Source organism: Octopus bimaculoides, chromosome 14 (genome assembly GCF_046866305.1).
Source record: "Octopus bimaculoides isolate indiv1 chromosome 14, ASM4686630v1, whole genome shotgun sequence".
NCBI classification, from domain to species: domain Eukaryota; kingdom Metazoa; phylum Mollusca; class Cephalopoda; order Octopoda; family Octopodidae; genus Octopus; species Octopus bimaculoides.
The window spans coordinates 846,517-865,222 of record NC_142941.1 but is presented as its reverse complement, the minus strand read 5'-3'; the positions used below and the strand labels follow the sequence as shown (position 1 = coordinate 865,222).

The 18,706-nt window shown below is 37.2% G+C and overlaps 1 protein-coding gene across 1 annotated transcript in view; it reads left to right on the top strand.

The window, feature by feature from the left end:
- Positions 1 to 18,706, top strand: part of LOC106879341 (estrogen receptor) — a 110,887-nt gene that overhangs the window by 91,625 nt on the left and 556 nt on the right. The window contains exons 3-10 of the mRNA XM_089362120.1: positions 5,287 to 5,660; positions 12,950 to 13,069; positions 14,383 to 14,496; positions 14,821 to 14,933; positions 15,286 to 15,466; positions 16,512 to 16,653; positions 17,471 to 17,601; positions 18,245 to 18,706. The exon at positions 18,245 to 18,706 is cut by the window's right edge and continues 556 nt beyond it. Of these exons, the coding sequence (XP_089218246.1) occupies positions 5,287 to 5,660; positions 12,950 to 13,069; positions 14,383 to 14,496; positions 14,821 to 14,933; positions 15,286 to 15,466; positions 16,512 to 16,653; positions 17,471 to 17,601; positions 18,245 to 18,540 (1,471 nt within the window). The 3' untranslated portion in view covers positions 18,541 to 18,706. The remainder of the gene's footprint in view (positions 1 to 5,286; positions 5,661 to 12,949; positions 13,070 to 14,382; positions 14,497 to 14,820; positions 14,934 to 15,285; positions 15,467 to 16,511; positions 16,654 to 17,470; positions 17,602 to 18,244) is intronic.

Below are 18,706 nucleotides of genomic sequence, written 5' to 3'. Positions count from 1 at the left end.
TGCGGTCTTGCATTATTACATTGGAAAACAACACCCTTCTTGTTGGCCAATTCTGGACATTTCTCTTGAATTGCTGCTTTTAACTCGTCCAGTTGTGTGCAGTATTTCTCAGAATTAATTGTCTGGTTACTTGGGAGAAGCTCATAGTACAGAATTCCTTTCTAATCCCACCATACACAAAGCAAGACTTTTTTAGGGTGAAAACCCGCTTTTGGGGTGGTTAAGGGTGGCTCATGTCACTTACTTGAGGATCGCTTTCTCTGAATATTTCGGTAGATAATCCATTTCTCATCACCTGTCACAATTTGCTTTTAAAAAAGGCGCGTTTTCATTCCGTTTATAAAGCGAATCACAGATGGAAATGTGATCCAAAAGGTTCTTCGCACTCAACTCATGTGGTACCCAAACATCGTAGCGATTTGTGTACCCAAGCTTTACCAGGTGCTCATGAACGACGGATTTTGATAGGTTGAGGCTTTCTGCCAATTCTCGGGTTGTGCAATGTGGGTTATTCTCAATTAATGACTTGATTTGGTCATCATCTGTAGTGGATGGTCTACCTGATCGCTCTTTATCAATAAGGCTGCAATCTCCAGCTCGGAACCTTGCAAACCACTTCTGTAGAGTTCTTTCAGATAAAGAAACGTCACCGTAAACTGCAAATATTTCTTTGATTGCTTGTGAGGCATTTTTCCCTTTATGGAAAAAGAAAAACATCAAATGCCGAAAATGAATTTGCTTATCTTCCATTTTAAAGGGTTACAGAATTAACACAGGTTATAGGAACATAAACCTTCTTCCACGAAAAGATAGCTTAAACTGTGCTCTAAATGGAAGCGAAGTTAAATCCTATTTTATGCACTCAACCATGTTCTAAAATAAGTCGAAAGGTAAGCTACTATAAATTGGCACAAACTTTCCGGACAACCCAATATATATTTGTAAAGTTAACGGATAAGATTGAGAGAATCTATCTATCTATTTAGATATAGATAGAAGACAGTAGTGATCAAAAGATTTGTTCTTACACTCTGAAATCCTTACCGAGGACCAAGTCAATGGGGTGTAGATTGGCTCTAAGGGGAACCCAAATGAGCAGATAGGGAGAGACAATGATGCAAATAGATAGATCAAACTGCTTGGGTTTGATACATGCATATGTACTCTGTGTATCAAACCCAAGGAGTTTCAGGTGTTTATTTGCATCATTGGTGTTAGGAAGGGCATCCAGCCATAGAAACCATGTCAAATCAGACTGGAGTCTGGTGCAGCCTTCCAGCATGCCAGCCCTGGTCAAACAGTCCAACCCATGCCAGCATGGACAGTGGACACTAAATGATGATGATGATGTCTCTCTATATATTTGTATGTGTGTGTGTGTGTGTGTGTGTGTATATATTTATAATACACACATGCATGTCCAACCCATGCCAGCAGACATTAAATAATGATGATGGTATATATACATATACACACATACACACACATGCGTACATGTGTGTGTGTGTGTGTATGTGTATACATGGACACAGACACATGTTGCAATAATCTTCTGAAATTAATAATGATGCTTCTGACCTTGCTCCACCCTTCTCTCTCTCTCTCTCCCTCCCTCCCTCACACACACACACACAAAGCACATTTGAGATACCTTTCTGGAAACATTCCAATAATTTGACAGAATTAAACAGACTTGTTTTTGTATAATTTTTCTTGTTAACTATTTGACATCATTCTTTGATTGTTGTTGATGAAGTGCACAGTAATAGTGGAGGCTTACCAGACAGTGGTTAATTGTGGAAGCATAATCCACCACGTACATAGACACATACACACTACATGATGGACTCTCTCTCTCACTGTTCTGACAGATGAGGGTTCATCAAGGCACAACTGCACAGTGTAGGACTATAAACAATTTCAATTTCCCTATTGTTGTCTTTGTGCAAGGTCAAAGCTGAAGCTTCCAGTAGTATTTTCTACTTGTCCCCATTACATCTTTCCCCTATCACCACTGGACTTACAAAGAAAGCAGATGGTGTTGGTGCTAGTGTTTTGGTTTGCTGTACATCTTGTATGATGACTACTATCATGGTGGGCATGGTTTGTGCAGAGCCCAATCCCACTCTCCTGTCTTCCAGACTTGTATTGATCTGGTGTAACACATGCCATGAGCCCAGTAGTTATCAGGATGCAGGATTTGTATGGAGTCACCTTCTCTTAGATGACCTGTTAAAGAGCTGAAGGACCTCATTGGCCATGGGTCCATTGGTAGGGTCTGTGAGTGACATGCTAATTAAGCCATAGTTGAGAGTTGAATGAGTTCTACTAGACCAGGTCACAACTGACCCGGTGACAATAATAGCTAAGAGCTGGTTCTTCATCCTCCCTCAAAGACCCTGAAACTCCCAAATGGAGGCCCCACTACTAAATGTACTTCAAGTCATACTCACTATAAACATGTGTATAAATTTGCACTACATATACACAATATTCAAGTCACACTACAAACATATATATATATGTGTGTGTGTGTGTGTGTGTGTGTGTGTGTGTGTGCATAATGTTAGTGTTGTTAGATCTATTGTTATCATTGGTCACCTCCTTGCTGCAACACACATCTCTAAAAGACTTCTTGTTATTTCTGGCCTCATCTCTACCTTCCTTATCCTGTCATCCTTTGTTGACTTTCAACATCCATTATTGATGGCCATCCAAATGATTCAAGCTGAAACTGCTAAAACTTCATTTTGATGCTCCACCATTTACCACTTCTGGAAACATTTTTTACTTGTTTAGAAGGGTTTTGGATAATTGAATATTCTTCTGACAACAGTATACACATGTATGTCCTTTCAGACCATCTCTGTGACTAAAAGATTTAAACCCATTGGTAAAAAGCCATTAAAATACTAAAATGACCCCCATTCCTTAAAAAAAAAAAATCATCAGGAAAATTTGGATATTTTTACTGCTTGAGATGTGTACAAGTTGACTTTTATAAATTTTGATAAGATTGTGTTGAGTTGTAATACTGGGGAATTGATAGATATTGAGACGTTGGCATTACATAATAAGGATTTAGGATCAACAGAGGGTAAATACAGAAAAAAGGGCAATTGATATGGCAAAGTTGACGTATTTCAATATGCTCTAAATTACTGCAAAATACTGTCGTATAAATACACAAAAATTCACTGCTGCAGTATATTATAAAGTGTTGTAACAGAGTGTATATATTAACTACGTATAAACAATTGATATGTGTATGAAGGGAAGTAATCAAGTATTTGGTAGGGCAAGAGTCAAACATCCAAGCTTACAATTTACTACATTTACTTTACTCATTAGTTTTTTTTCTTTTTCTAGAGACTTCTGCCATGTAATATCAGGAAGGCCTGGCATCAGATTATTTATAGAAAATAATCTCCCCCCCTCCCCTCTCTTTCTAATTTTGGCTTTGTTTGACTCCTTGTCCATAGTGTTGTATTAGTGTAACATTTTCAATATAAGTGGCATATAACCTTGGTCTCATCCTACAGCTGTAGTAGTAGTAGTAGTAGTAGTAGTAGTAGTAGTGGTGGTGGTATAGCAGTGATATTGTTGTAGTAGAAGTCATATCAGCAGACACTTAGGATGGTGTTTCCACTTGTCATTAAAAAAGGTATATTGTGTGTGTGTGCACGCATGCATGTTTGTATGCACATGTATAGTTGTGTGTGTGTTTGTTTACATCTAATGCCCCCTTATTTGAAGGTCATGAATGGTCATAGTGTTGGTATTTCTCGTGTTTATATGTCATACATTCACTTTGTGCTTTCAAAGAGAAAGGGTTTAAGAGTTAGTGACAGGGAGGGCACCAGTTGTAAAACAATGTCTCAATAACATTTGTGTAACCCATGCTAACATGGAAAAATGGATGTAACAATAAATGAAATTATATCTATGTGTATATATACATGTATATATATATATATATATATATATATATATATATATATAAAGATAACATGATGATGATGATGATGATCGTTGCCAGTGCCCCTGGACTGGCTTGTGCGGGTGGCACATAAAAGACACCATTTCGAGCGTGGCCGTTTTCGTGTGGGTGACACGTAAAAGCACCCACTACACTCTCTGAGTGGTTGGCGTTAGGAAGGGCATCCAGCTGTAGAAACTCTGCCAAATCAGACTGGAGCCTGGTGTTGCCATCCGGTTTCACCAGTCCTCAGTCAAATCGTCCAACCCATGCTAGCATGGAAAGCGGACGTTAAACGATGATGATGATGATGATGATAACATTGTACAGCAATAAACAGTGAGTAAAACTAGAGAGGTAGTAGACAATGGTTAATTCAGTTTACTACAGATGTTAGATTGCATAATCAAAACTACATCTATGTTTCTAACAAGTTTCTTTCAATTCAGACAATGTTTTACTATCTAGATAGTTGTGGAGCTTCTACAGAGCATGACACCACACCCCTCCACTTACCACCTGACTATTATATATAAATCAACCGCATTGACCTGGCATAAAGTTTGCCAGAATAATGTAAGTGCTTCCTGTCATTAAATAATGGACAACATTTTGAGATAAAACATATTACAAACAAGACAGTTTGTTGTTAAAGATGATAATGGGATTAGAGTTAGCTTGTTTTGGAGATCAACTGATATTTAGAAATTATTCCCCACAAAACCTATTATTACTGGTTAGATTTGTTGTGATATGTTAGCAGTTTATATCTTCTTCATGTTGTTTTGATTGTTTCAATAAGGAACCGATTGTTAACCATTAGTTTTCAAAACTTCTTTGTTTTTATTTCAACTCACCTCCTACTGTCTTCTATGCTCGCTTCCATCACCCCACCCCTATACACAACCCTTCTTCCTTATAACTATTTCCCCCTGGAACTCTTTTCCACGTTTTTCACTTCAATCATTAAATTACAACATAACCTGTACCACTGGCTATAAATACAAGAAATAGTCGCACCAATAGTTGATAAGCTACTGTTTTGACTACATCACTGCCAATCATGACCACCACCATTTATCTTTTATGAAATTTTCAGTGGAGAAATGGTTGGAGTAATATTTCCACATTTATTTCAATTATTTAATTCAAATATTAGTTTCACACAAATGTAGAAGTTGATATTGTTCTTTTGATCTAATAAACTGGCCTGCACGGGTCAGCTGTTGGTAAGATTATGATATTGTTTGAACGATCCTACAACTAAGATATTTCTCTCTTACCCCTTGTAATTTCTTTAATTTCAGAGAGATGATCGATAAGCAGGTAACAGCGGCAGATGACATCAAGATGCTCTCACCTGATAGGTGTGCTCACATCCATGGATCTACTGGCCATGCTGCCACAGCAGCTTCTTCATCTTCAGGCCATTCTGCCACAACATCCTCCTCCACCACCACTTCCTCCTCCACCTCATCGTCATCATCATCATCATCATCGTCATCGTCATCATCATCTTCATCATCAGCTAATCCTCAAACACCCACATCAACTACTCTGGAAATGGCTGACATGCAAACTGCTGGCGAAAGTGGAGGAGTACAATTGGCCACGACTGCAGCTGGAGACACAGCTCTACTAACTGCTGACTTTAAGAAAAAATATGATAGTGTTGTTGCAGGTTAGTATTTATAAGTCAGCCTTATTTTACCGATTTTGTTGAGAGAAGAGAGAGAGTGTGTGTATATGAGAATATATATATATATATGGTGTTTATTTGAGGAAGATGCTTCACTTTAAAACCCTTCTTTGCTGGATTGGAGCAACTAGTTTTGTATTAGGTAAGAACCAGGTAGTAGCACTTGTATTCTTCCTTCTGTATCAATCATTCTTCATATTTAGCTGCTATCACTGATATTGCTATTCTTCTTTGGAGTTCCAGCTCTCCTGTAACTGAACTGAAGTAGTTCCCTTCTCATTCCCTGCTGCTCTCATATAAAAAACATACAGAACACTAGAGTTGGCCACTCGGGGGGGGGGGGGGAACGGAGAAATAATAATAATATTAATCCTTTCTATTATAGGCACAAGGCTTGATATTTTGGGGAAGTGGGTTAGTCCATTACATTGACCCCAGTATTCAACTGGTACTTATTTCATCGACCCGGAAAGAATGAAAGGCAAAGTTGACCTCAGTGGAATTTGAACTTAGAACATAGTGACGGGCGGAATACCGCTAAGCATTCCATTCAGTGTGCTAATAATAATTCTGCCAGCTCACAGCCTTAATAACAACAACGATGATGATGATGATGATGATAAGCATATTGTATACAGTACTCAGATACTCATAATGGTAACCCTGCTGAGGATGATGTTTGCTGGGGTTAATATGAAGCCATTGTAATAAAATGTATGTTTGGTATTGGCACCAAGAGGGAGAACACAAGATCCTCTTTGTAGTTACGAGGTTATGATAGAAATAATAGGCATACCTTCTTCGGATGACAACCTTCTGTCAGGCATGTATATATGAAGGAGCCAACTGAAGAGCTGTCTACAATGGGAGCTAGACCTAAGTAGAAAGTGTAGCCAAATCTCTGTCAAGCTACACTGTTTTGCCTTATGCATGTATACATGGTATGTGAACGAATGAGGAAATCTTCTACCTGATAGCTTGACCTGATAGAAATAGTAATCAAATCACCCTCAAATCATGCCTTATTGTCTTATGTATGGATATATGAGCCAAAAGTGACCTTGTAGAAGTAAAAGCTTAATCACATTCAAGCTTCACCCTATCTTAGACACATATGCATACACATAAATGAATATAGGAGTAAATGTAAGGACAAGCAAGTTGATATACAAAAAATGTACACATAAAAAAAAAGTCTTTAAACTCCATTTTGTCAACCCCTCAAATGTAAAATTCTTCCCTGAAGACAGAAGCTGGTGTTATCTGATGATGGAATCAAATTACTATCATTATTTGGGACCACCAAGCCCCCCCAAAACAGCTGGACTCGTAAAACTCCTACTCAACCTCTTTAATTCTTGATATCCTTTCTTTTCTGTGTAAGTCGGACTTTTCTTTTTTACATTTTTTTGTATTAAATGTATTCAATATTTTTTGTACATCGATTTGCCAAACGTGCTTGTCCTTACAGTTATTCTCTGTCTGCTCAAGTTCAAATCTCTTGAGCACTACAAAGTGTTTTCTCTACAGAGAATACCCGTCTCTAATCTATCAACTATAGTTCCACCTGACTGGCTCCCGTGCTGGTGGCACGTAAAAAGCACCCACTACACTCTTGGAGTGGTTGGCATTAGGAAGGGCATCTAGCTGTAGTAACCATGCCAGATCAGATTGGAGCCTGGTGCAGCCTCCTGGCTTGCCAGTCCTCAGTCAAACTGTCCAACCCATGCCAGCATGGAAAGCAGACGTTAAACGATGATGATGATACACATGAGATTTGTTCCAAAAGAAACCAGAAGTTAAAAAAAATCTAAGTTATTGTTTTACTTACAATTTAATCAGACTTATTACAGTCAAAACAGCCCTTGGTCCCAGACTATCAATAAACTGCTCCCAACATTTCCCCCCAGTTTTGAAACAACTTGTTGAACATGAGTGTAGTGTTCAGTTGCCTGTACCCTATAATTCTTGGGGGTAGTGTACAGTTTACTGTCTGATGATGATGATGAACAAATGTCCTTGCAATCAAAGACCTCACTTTTAATGGATTATGTTGAGTGACTAGAGGTGGGTGTTTTACTAAAAGGTACACCTGTGTTGGCATTAGCATTGATGATGGTGATGGTAGATGGCAGGTGAGAGGTAATCAGGAGACAACACAGAGCAGTCATCGTTGGAAAGTGAAAGTTGAAAATAGGACGTTGAGAAAAATGAGCCATTATTCAGCGAAAAGAAAAGTCGATATTTTAGCCAATGAAATCTTGGTGTAAAGCACCCAGACCTAGCTATGTGAATCACTAATGACTTACAATGTCACGGGTGAAGGGACCATATGATAGTAACTATCATTCTTCTTGTGTACTACTAACAATACAGAGTGTATATATATATATATATATATATATATATATATATATATATATGTATTGGCTGGTATTACTATATAATGTAGACACCATCAAACCATTGAAGGAATCTCTGTAGAGTCATTCAAGCTGTGAGAAATAGCAACCAATTATTCCCAGCATTATAAAAAGTAAAGGACACATTGAATAAAATAATTGTAAATAAAACAGATGGTCACAACTGGACTGTCTTTGATGAAAGGTCTGCTCTTTTAGAGATTACCTATGATTAAATAACTATATAGAAAATAAATATACCATGACACACTGTTAGACTATATTAGTGTCATTGTGTAGCTAGGAGTATGCTATTATTGATGATACTCAGCCTCCTCCATGCTCCAAATGCTTTCTGCTCCCAATTACCATCCTACTCTGTTGACACCAAGAACATGGTTCATAAAAAGACAAACCTATCAACCCATTACCGTATTCAACTTTGCTATTTTCTTATCTGGGAATTCTTTTCTCCGCAATTCAACTCAACCAGACATGGAAACCTCAGCAGTTTCATCATCCAGGGTATCATGTCTTAGAAAATAATCTTAAACTATTATGTTGTTGGTTTTTTTGATGTTACTAAGGTTTACAACACTACATTTGTTTAACTGAATAGGAAAGCATATTAAAAATAAAATATTAACTTACGACCATTCTTAACAGAAGTAGATTTCACATATTATAGAATGGAAACAATTCTTTGTGAGCATGTTTGGTGTATAAATTCTCCAACTGGATGGGACGCTCATCCGTTGCAGGATTTCTCATTTTTGCCAGCTGAGTGGAACTGGAGCAATGTGAAATGAAGTGTTTTGCTCAAGAACACAATGCATCGCCCAGTCCATGAAACAACAATCTTACAATCATGAGTCCAACACCCTAACCACAAAGCCATGCGTCTCCACATGACACAGTAGTGTGTTACAAGGAAATGAGACAGTGCTAGGTTACCATGACATGAAACAGTGTGTGTTACTACAACATGGGACTGGACTGTGTTACTATGACATACGAAAGTAGAATGTTAGTGTGACATGGGACAGCAACATCATCACCACCATTAAATATCCATTTTCCATACTGGCATGGGTTGGATGGCTTGACAGGAACTGGCAAGGCCAAGTTCCACTGCCTGTTTTGGCTGGATGCCCTTCCTCATGCTAGTCTCTCCATTGAGGGCTTTTTACATGGCACCAGCACCCACACAATACTTTTTATCTAGCACCTTAGTTTTAGGATCTCAATTCTGTTGTGGTGGGCAGGTCGAGCACAGCAATGCACCACATATCTCAGTCCTCTCTCATCTCCTTCAGTGTTATCTTATTTAAAGTTTTCTTCTGTTATCATAAACAGAACAAAATTTCTCTATACATTTTTCTTGAGATTTAGTGAAAACTAATTATGTTGTAGTTTGCAGGAAGCAGGTTAGATTTGATGAAAGTAACTGTCATATTTGAGTTAGTCTGGTGGCAGTGTTGTGTGAGGAAGCTTATGGAGACATAGTACTGTGACAATATCAAGGAGTGCCATAGGAGATTGCTTTTAATATTTACATCTCAAAGAACACTTAATTTATGGGCAAGAGGTCATTATCCTAACCCTACTGTTTTCCCGTCCCCTTTTGCTTCTAGCCTCAACTTTATACAGGTTGTTGGATGTTTGTGGGGGACCATGGTGGCTGCTGTTGTTGTTAGGGTCGTTTAGATGGAACTGAAAGAAAGCACAATGGTTGTAGAAATATTAAGATGGCAACTTTGATTTTCAGAGATGTTTCCTTCGATTTTATATTTTTATTTACATTTACATTTATTCTTTTATACATGCTGCTAGTCCTCCATAGGCCGATGACAAATCCAAAAAGTAAGTTTCTCATACTTGGGCTGGTATTTGTTTCTTTGTAGAAAGTACAACACACACACACACATACGTGTGTGTGTGTGTGTGTGTGTGTGTGTGTGTGTGTGTGTGTGTTGTACTCTGTTGTTTACTGCAAATATTACACTGTTGACATCACAGGCACAGGTTATCAATAATGATTACCATATATGATTGCTAACAGTAACAAGTTTAATACTGTGATGTATATATATGTTTATGCAGGTGTGTGTGTGTGTGTGTGTATTAAACATACATATTGAAAAATATATTCTCACACATATCAGAGAGAGAGAGAGAGAGAGAGAGAGAGAGAGAGAGAGAGTTTAGGTTGTTTCTTTATGAAAATATAATTTGTAAATATTAGCAGAAAATATGTGAACTTTGGAAATCTTGTAAATTGTGTGTGTGTATATATATGTGTGTGTGTGTGTGTGTGTGTGTGTGTATGTGAATATTCTATAATTATAAACATAATTATAATTAGGGGTCAGCTAATTGCTTCACCACATACCGAATTTAGAAATAGGAGTTAAAAATTCCTTTTCTAATACTATAAAAATCTAGAGTATGCCGTACTCCGAACAGACAGAAAAGGCAGAAGTCATGGCGGAGTTGCAATGTACATCCGAGAAGATGTCACACCCCTACTACTCCTATCACACTCAAACTCTGTCTGTGACACGTTAATAGTACACATAAAAAACCAATTGATGTAGTTGTATGCTCAACATACCATTCACTAAATACTGCAAAGCAGGAGGGTAAAATTGAGGATAGCCTCAGACACATAGAAGAGGTCTTGACAAATCTGGACCAACACATCAATATACTTTTCCTAGGCGACTTTAACCTCCCAAATGTTAAATGGCCTGAAGGTCACATCTTCTCTGGGATGTCACTGCATGAACAAAGCCAGACAAAATCTTTGTTAGAACTCTCCAGCATGTTGTTCATGGAACAAGTGATACTCCAACCAACCAGGGGAAGCAATATTTTAGATATCTGCTTCACAAACAATGTGAGTCTAATCCATAATGTGAAAGTAACACCTCTTTCAGATCATAACATTATAGAATTAACAATACATGGTCGTAGACAACCCACTGACACCCACTCCATCAGGAGGACTCAAGCCATATCCAACCTGAATTTCCACAGGGCAGACTGGAAGTCATTTTCTGTCAACCATACAAAATATATGCACCAAATATGTGCCAGAAAGAAAGGCCAGCAAACATGCCAATAAATGTAACTGAGGGTGTCAAGATACCTACATTGCTAAAAATAAGAGCTAAAATGCTCTAATGCATGGTTGTTTATATATTTATTTTTTTTATACACATCAGTGGTTCACTAAATCATCTCATACATTTTTATGGTAAATACACATATGTTGTCAGTGGATTAAGCCTGGAATTAGCTGAATGAGAAGTCCTTACTGAAGAGGCTCTGGAAATAGCCAAAACTGAACTTTCAATCTAGGGAATTCTCGAGTTGGTGTTTTCGGGCAATTGCAGCCCAGTGCATTTCTTTCGCTCCAGTTTCATGATAAAACTGTCAGTCAGTGACTACGACAGCTTCCTCTGCTACCGGATTATCTAAGTAACTATCTTCTGCTGTACTTCAACAGATATTTTGATAATTTCACTGACTCTTTCCTAATGGACCAGGTGCATTCCCTCCCTTCGTATTCTTAATTGTGCTTGCTACGATATTGATGTCCACTTCAATGGCTCATCTCTCTGTTACATCTTCTTCAGGTAGACTCTCACCTGAAGACTATACATTCTCTTCATTTAACAGCTTCTCATAGCCTCTCATATGAGCAGTTCTATGACTCTTCCACATTAGTAGTGTCAGAATTAGCAGATGTAATGTTATCACTCTTGATACACTTATCTACGAATATGTTTCAGTTCTCTTTGCTACACTGCCTTGCAATCAGGAATACCCCCTTAAATATATGGTCATTGCAGTATGTGTGTGTGTGTGTGCATTTGTGCACATGCTCATAGACACACATGAACAAACACACACACAAGCTTATGAAGAAATTGTTTGAATTTGATTGAAGAGAAATACAAAGATTGAGAGAGATTGGTTGGAAATTTTGATGCGTGTAAAAAATAGATTTATGACGGTGGAGGTAAAATGGAGATTGATTGTATCTCACACACAATGTTGTGTGAAGTTTGCAAGATTAAGCAACATAGGACTTGTAACAGAGCAAAGACTAGGACAGGTCCCCCCACCTCACTCACTCTTAATCAATCTAAGTCACTTGTGAGGTAGACAAACATTTTCAGAGGCCTGACTTGCAGTCAAATCTGTTGGTCCAAATCAGGTTTAACAGGGTGTATTAGCAAGTCACATAGCAGTGGTAATCAACAAATTCATTCAAGAGCTGCAACACAACTTGCAGATAAGCAACAGGTCTAAAAAGTTAGTGTAGAGTCCATGACAAAGAGGTAGTCCATCGGGGGAAGGGGGTCATACACAGCAGTCACCAACCACAAAGCACGTGTGTGTGTGTGTGTGTGTGCATGTGCCTACATATTGTATATGCATATATTTATTTATTTGAAGTTGAGGTTTCATTTTGTTACAACTCAGACTGTATAAATAAGCAAGAATAATGAATGATTTAATAAAAAAACTCTGTACACATACAAATATTCAAAACTGTATAGTGTAATGAGTAAATTAAACTAGTCTGTATTTCTTTCTGTGCCATCATTATAAAGAATAATACATCTACCCATCAGATGAGAACATAGCTGCCTCCTTCCAGATATGTTGAATGGATTGTTATGATGTGATTTCAGCTTGTATTTAGAGTTAGTGACTCTCTAGAGATGTCTCAGTCTCCCCTTTTGTTCACAGCCTATTTTGGCTGCTGTAATGAGGCTCTATTAACATAAATATTACATGTTGTGAATGTGTTTTCAATTGATAAAGTGTGTGTTGGTGTATCATCTTCTGTTGTAGGTAGTAGCACGGGTAACACTACCAGGTTATGTCAGGTGTGTGATGACAATGCTTCAGGATTTCATTATGGTGTATGGTCTTGTGAAGGTTGTAAAGCTTTCTTTAAACGAAGTATTCAAGGTAAGTGATTTAGTTTCTCATTCTTGATTCTCCTTTTTGCTACAGTAATTGTCTTTGATGCTGGTAAAGTTTAATGTGGTTGTGATACAACTAGTATCTGACTTGTGGCAGAATTGTTTTCCAATGTGATCTGAGGAATAAACCAGTATCTGGTCATGATTCAAAAATGTTGAAGAAGATCCCTTAAGGTTAGTTCTTCATTTAGATTGGGATTGTTTTCTTTTGTTGATTTATGAGTCACTTAACTCCTTTGGTTGGTTCATCTGATGGACTAACAAACAAGAACTATCTCTATGTATTTGCTTGTAAACCTGTATTTTATGGTAACTGTCTGAATGTTGTTCAAAAAAGTATCAGGACTGGTGCTATAAGACACAAAACTACAGCACATATCAACTTGGCATTTAATCCCTCTTCTGAAGCCACACACTTTATCTAGCATTGTTTCCATTGATGGAAGCTTTGTTTTCCCATGGCATGCAGGTGTCAATGAATGGTGGAAAAACCAAATCCAAGCTTCTCTGCTAGTTCCTCAACAGTTACAATGGGATTTTTTTCCACCAGGGTTTGCAGGATGTCCTCGTCAAGCTCTACAGTTCTTTGAGGACAAGGGTTGTCTTCTAGGCTGTAGTTTCTGACTCAGAATTTCTGGAACCACCGTCGACACTGGCTTACGCTTATTGTCCAATCCCCATATACTGCATTTAATATTCCTCCCACTTTCCATTGCATTGTTGCCTTTACTGAACTCATAAAGCAAAATATGCTGAATATGCTCCTTTGTCACTTCCATTATACCTTTGAAAAAATAACTATTAAAATCGAACTGCACTCTTCAAAACTTGCACTAAGAATAAGTACAAGGTAAAATTACTACCTGCTTTTATAGCAAGTTGATGCAGGTAGTTTATCCTGTCCCCCTCTGACTTTTAGTTCATACAATTGAAAGAAACTATTACTTATGGGATGACCCACTACATATATATAACTTAATCATATACCGATCACATTGTACTGGAATATGGGGGAAAGTACTCTTTATTGATATGGAATATGGAATAACTATGCCATCCCACAATATTAAACATTAAATTAACTTTATACAAAAGAGGAAACAACCGTTCTATCCTATCGTAATGACCTGAAAATAATACGGTAATGCTTTTAGTGAATTGTACTTTTGATGTTTAGTGGGCAGGGGGGATTTTGTTTGAACTTGATTACTTAATTCTTTATTATTTCAACTTTTTTCTGATTTCATTGTGGAATATTTTTTCTGCAGTTGTTCACATTTTCTATTTGTTTGTGTTTAGGTCCAGTTGATTATGTGTGTCCTGCCACTAACAGCTGTACAATTGATAAACATCGACGTAAGAGTTGCCAAGCTTGTCGCTTACGCAAATGTTATGAAGTGGGCATGAATAAAGGTAAGATTGTTAGCCCCCAACTGATGCTTCTATTTCTTGGTCAGTAGAGACCCAATTCCTTTTGTTCTCTTAACTTCACAACAATGATAGTTTGTTGATGCAATTGAAGCATTCTATTGTTTTGGAAAGATAATGGATTACAAGATACACACACACATACACACACAGCCATTTGTTTACGGCTGTTTCATAATCTTGTTATATAATAGATGTTACATCAACACACATATAAATTATACATATACACACAAAGGTGTATACATATATATATATATATATAGGTTGTATATATATCTGCATATATATTGTTGCTTTGATTTGCAGGTAGCCAAAGGAAGGAGAGAAAAAACAGTTCCAACCAAACTAAAGTAAAACGAAGCAGTGCCGACTTCTCAGATTCAACAGTGAATTCAACCAGTGGAAACCAACCAGCAAAGGTTTACTACCCTAATCCTCTCTTTGTGCTGTGTGTGCATATGGCTGACCATTCTATCATGTTTCAGTGAAATGTTATAATGCCATCTATTTTAGTGTTTATATTATTCAATGTACAGCCATATAAGTAACAAATCCATATAACTGGTGGATGTATATAACCAATAGAATTATTCAATGAATAGATCCATATAAGCATTTGATCCATATGACAATAAAACCAGCTGACCCTATACATCCATGTGACTCAAAGATCCTATCAAATAAGCAAGTTAACCTAAGCCTTGTCCCCTAATTACCATCACATACCGTGTTTAGTGAAATACTTTCAACGTTATCTTGTTTCTATTTCAGAGTCAGCGTTTATCAAAGTCTTCCTCTTTGGTTGAAGAACTCTCCAAGAATGATTTTGCCGTCCCTGAATGCAAGCTGAATCCCAGTATTCCTCTGACCAAAAATTATATTTTACAGCTTCTGATCCAGGTTGCAGATAAAGATTTAGTTCAGTTGATAAACTGGGCCAAACACATACCTGGTGAGTTGATGTTTGCTTACATTCACCACAACAGTGGCAGTGGCAGTGTTTGCTAACGTTGACATGCGATCATTGAATATTCCTTTTCTTCATCAGCATTGGCTGCGAAATATCCAGTTATTTGGCCTGGAATTTTACTGAAGTCAAAACTCATCTCAGTGTTTTTGCTGTGAGTTCGTTCCCAATTCGGTGAGAGTAAAACAGATACTAAAGAAGGGCATCTTTTATCTTTTACTTGTTTCAGTCATTAGAGTGTGGCCATGCTGGGCACTGCTTTGAAGAATCAAGCCCAGAACTTACATTTTTTGTAAGTTTTGTAATTATTGTATTGGATGCTTTTGCTAAACTACTAAGTTACAGGGACAAACACAGACACACTACTATAGCCTGAGGCCATAGGTTCCACACAGTGGGACTAAACCTAAAGTACAGTCCAGTGGGAACTGGAACCAGGTGGTTGAGAAACAAACTTCACACAGCCACCCATGAGCCTACTCAGCGAGACATGATAAAATGAACAGGAATAATAGGCTGAGTTGGCAAAGAGTATGGAGGGAACTTACACAGCCTTAAAGCTATATTTATAGAATGCTTGGACTAGCTACTTCCAAGCAGTAGCTTTGAATATAAAATATTTTGACCCAAAGCCTCAAATCTTCCTTTTAGTGGTTAGGCAAAATGGAAAGAAATGATGATCATGGCTGTTTTCTTCCCCACCACCTTTACAAGACTCAGTGACAACCAAAGATAGGCCGAGAGATTTGACTTTTGTTAAAATTTCAGAAATATAAACAGCATGAAATGGATGTTATGCATGATATTAATCAGTATTCCCTACTATATATATATATATATATATATATATATATATATATATATATATCTTTCTATATACTAACTATTATATAACTAAGATCTCTAACTTTATAAATCTCTAATAATCATTAGTAGAACAAAATTATTTTCCCATTATCTTAAAGCCAATCACCTATCCTTTGTTGACTAACTTTAGTCTTCTTTTTGTCTTTTGTTTCTCTTTCAATAGGTTATGCTGATTTATCTTTGTCTGACCAAGTACATCTTATAGAATGCTGTTGGATGGAGTTAGTGTTACTTAACTGTGCATATCGTTCCATGGAATATGAGGGAAAACGGCTTGCCTTTGCCTCAAATCTAATCTTAGAAAATTAAGTATTTCATTTGTTCTTTAAAATGTTTCGAGTTTAGCATTCAGATTACTTTGTCAGATGTAATGTTTATTTATTCACATTGTTTAGAATTAATCTTGTGTTATCTTGGTGATGTGATTGTTTACTTTTAGAATGACATTGTAGGACAGATGTTTTATGTTCAAAATGACCAGGTCCAGGCTCTAACATCAGAAACATTTTGGGCCCCCGATATGGTCAGTTTAAATGCTAAATGGGTAAAGTTAGCATTCCCTGTTTGATGGTATATCTACCATTGCATGTTAGATTGTCTGGGATGCACCTCACTGACTTTCTTCTCATTGAAGTAGCTATCTAACTTCAACAGAGAGAGAAAGAGATATGATGTGGTTGAGGTAATATACCATTGGATTCAAGTTCAAACAGCTTACTTTGCATGAGTCATCCTCCTTTATATTGTCACCTACTGGCTTGTGATGTCTGTTTAGGGTTAGTGGTGAGGTGTTGTTGTGTGTGTGACGTTTTTTGTGGGTTGACAGTGAAAGGTAAAGTGAGAATATAATGTTTGATTCAGATATATCACATATTTCTGAAATATATGTACAAATGGAAGAGAAATTCAACCACCATTTCATACTTTGAACAATGATAATGACAACAAAATGCACAGTATTGAATTCTATATTGGTTATAGCAACCACTGTCTGATAGTTTGACAAAGATGGAGTTTATGATTCAACTGTCAATGTTTTATGAACCTTTAGCAACTACAGTTTCCTACGTTTGTCTTAGTTATCTATTTTCATTGTGAAGATTATTTCCATTCTTGTTTCAGGCACCACTGGGAGATTCTAGGAATGACCCAGATCTTGGAACAAGTAGCAGCTGTTAGTGAGCAACTTTTACAGTTTGGTATTAATCGAGAAGAATTGTTATTACTTGAAGCTACTATCTTAGTAAATGCAGGTATGTTGGTGACTTTACATGATTACTAACTCAGAACCAATCCATTTTATTACATTATTAATGTAATTTACCTGACATACATGTGGCCTACTGTCTGATGTGTGTTGTACATTACAGACATATTGTACACCTCAAATGTGCCATAAAAATGCCTGTCAGACAATGTATTATGTATGTGAGATATACTGTATGACACATCAGACATACTATATGACGCATCAGACATACTGTTCACACATCACTCATGTGTCATATAGTATGTCTAATGTATGTCCTACACTATGCCTGATGTGTTGTACAGTATCTTTGATATGTGTCCTACAGTATGTTTGATGTGTTTGTGCAGTCTGTCTGGTGTGTGTTGTATAGTAATATCTGATATGTCATATTGTATGTCTGATGCAAATCGTAGTGTATAGTCATACTGTATGACACACGTCAGACATAGGGCAAGAGTTCCATAAGACATACTGTACACTACATGTCAGACAGTATGACTGATGTGTTGTATCATATGTCTTTGATTTTGTACAGCATGCTTCACATATATATTGTACAGTATGTCTGATGTGTATTATACATTAAATTCCTGTTCAGTAATTCTTTTATTTTTTAATGAGAAACTGTTTTCTTTCTTCTGCAGAGGTGCGACGATTGGCTGGTTTTAGTAAAATTGATGACATCCGGCAAATCATTTTAAATGCATTGATTGATACTGCCCAGAAGTATCACCCAGATAACCCGCGGCATGTTCCGTCCGCCCTACTGCTGCTCAGTCATGTACGTCAAGCCTCTGATCGTAGTATCATTTATCTACAGAAACAGAAAGACGAAGGTCATGTGACATTTTGTGAACTGATAACTGAGATGCTAGAAGCGCAGAACAGTTCTAACGATATTGTAGCACCCAGAGCAGATGTTATTGGAATGGGCACTTGAGGAGGAGTGTTGCTACTAAACAATCTATGAATGTGTGTTTGTGTGTGTGTGTGTGTTTATGTGTGTGTGTATATATATATATATATATATATATACACACACACACACACACATTATGTACATATATACATTCAAACATATACACACACACACATAAATCTGTGTC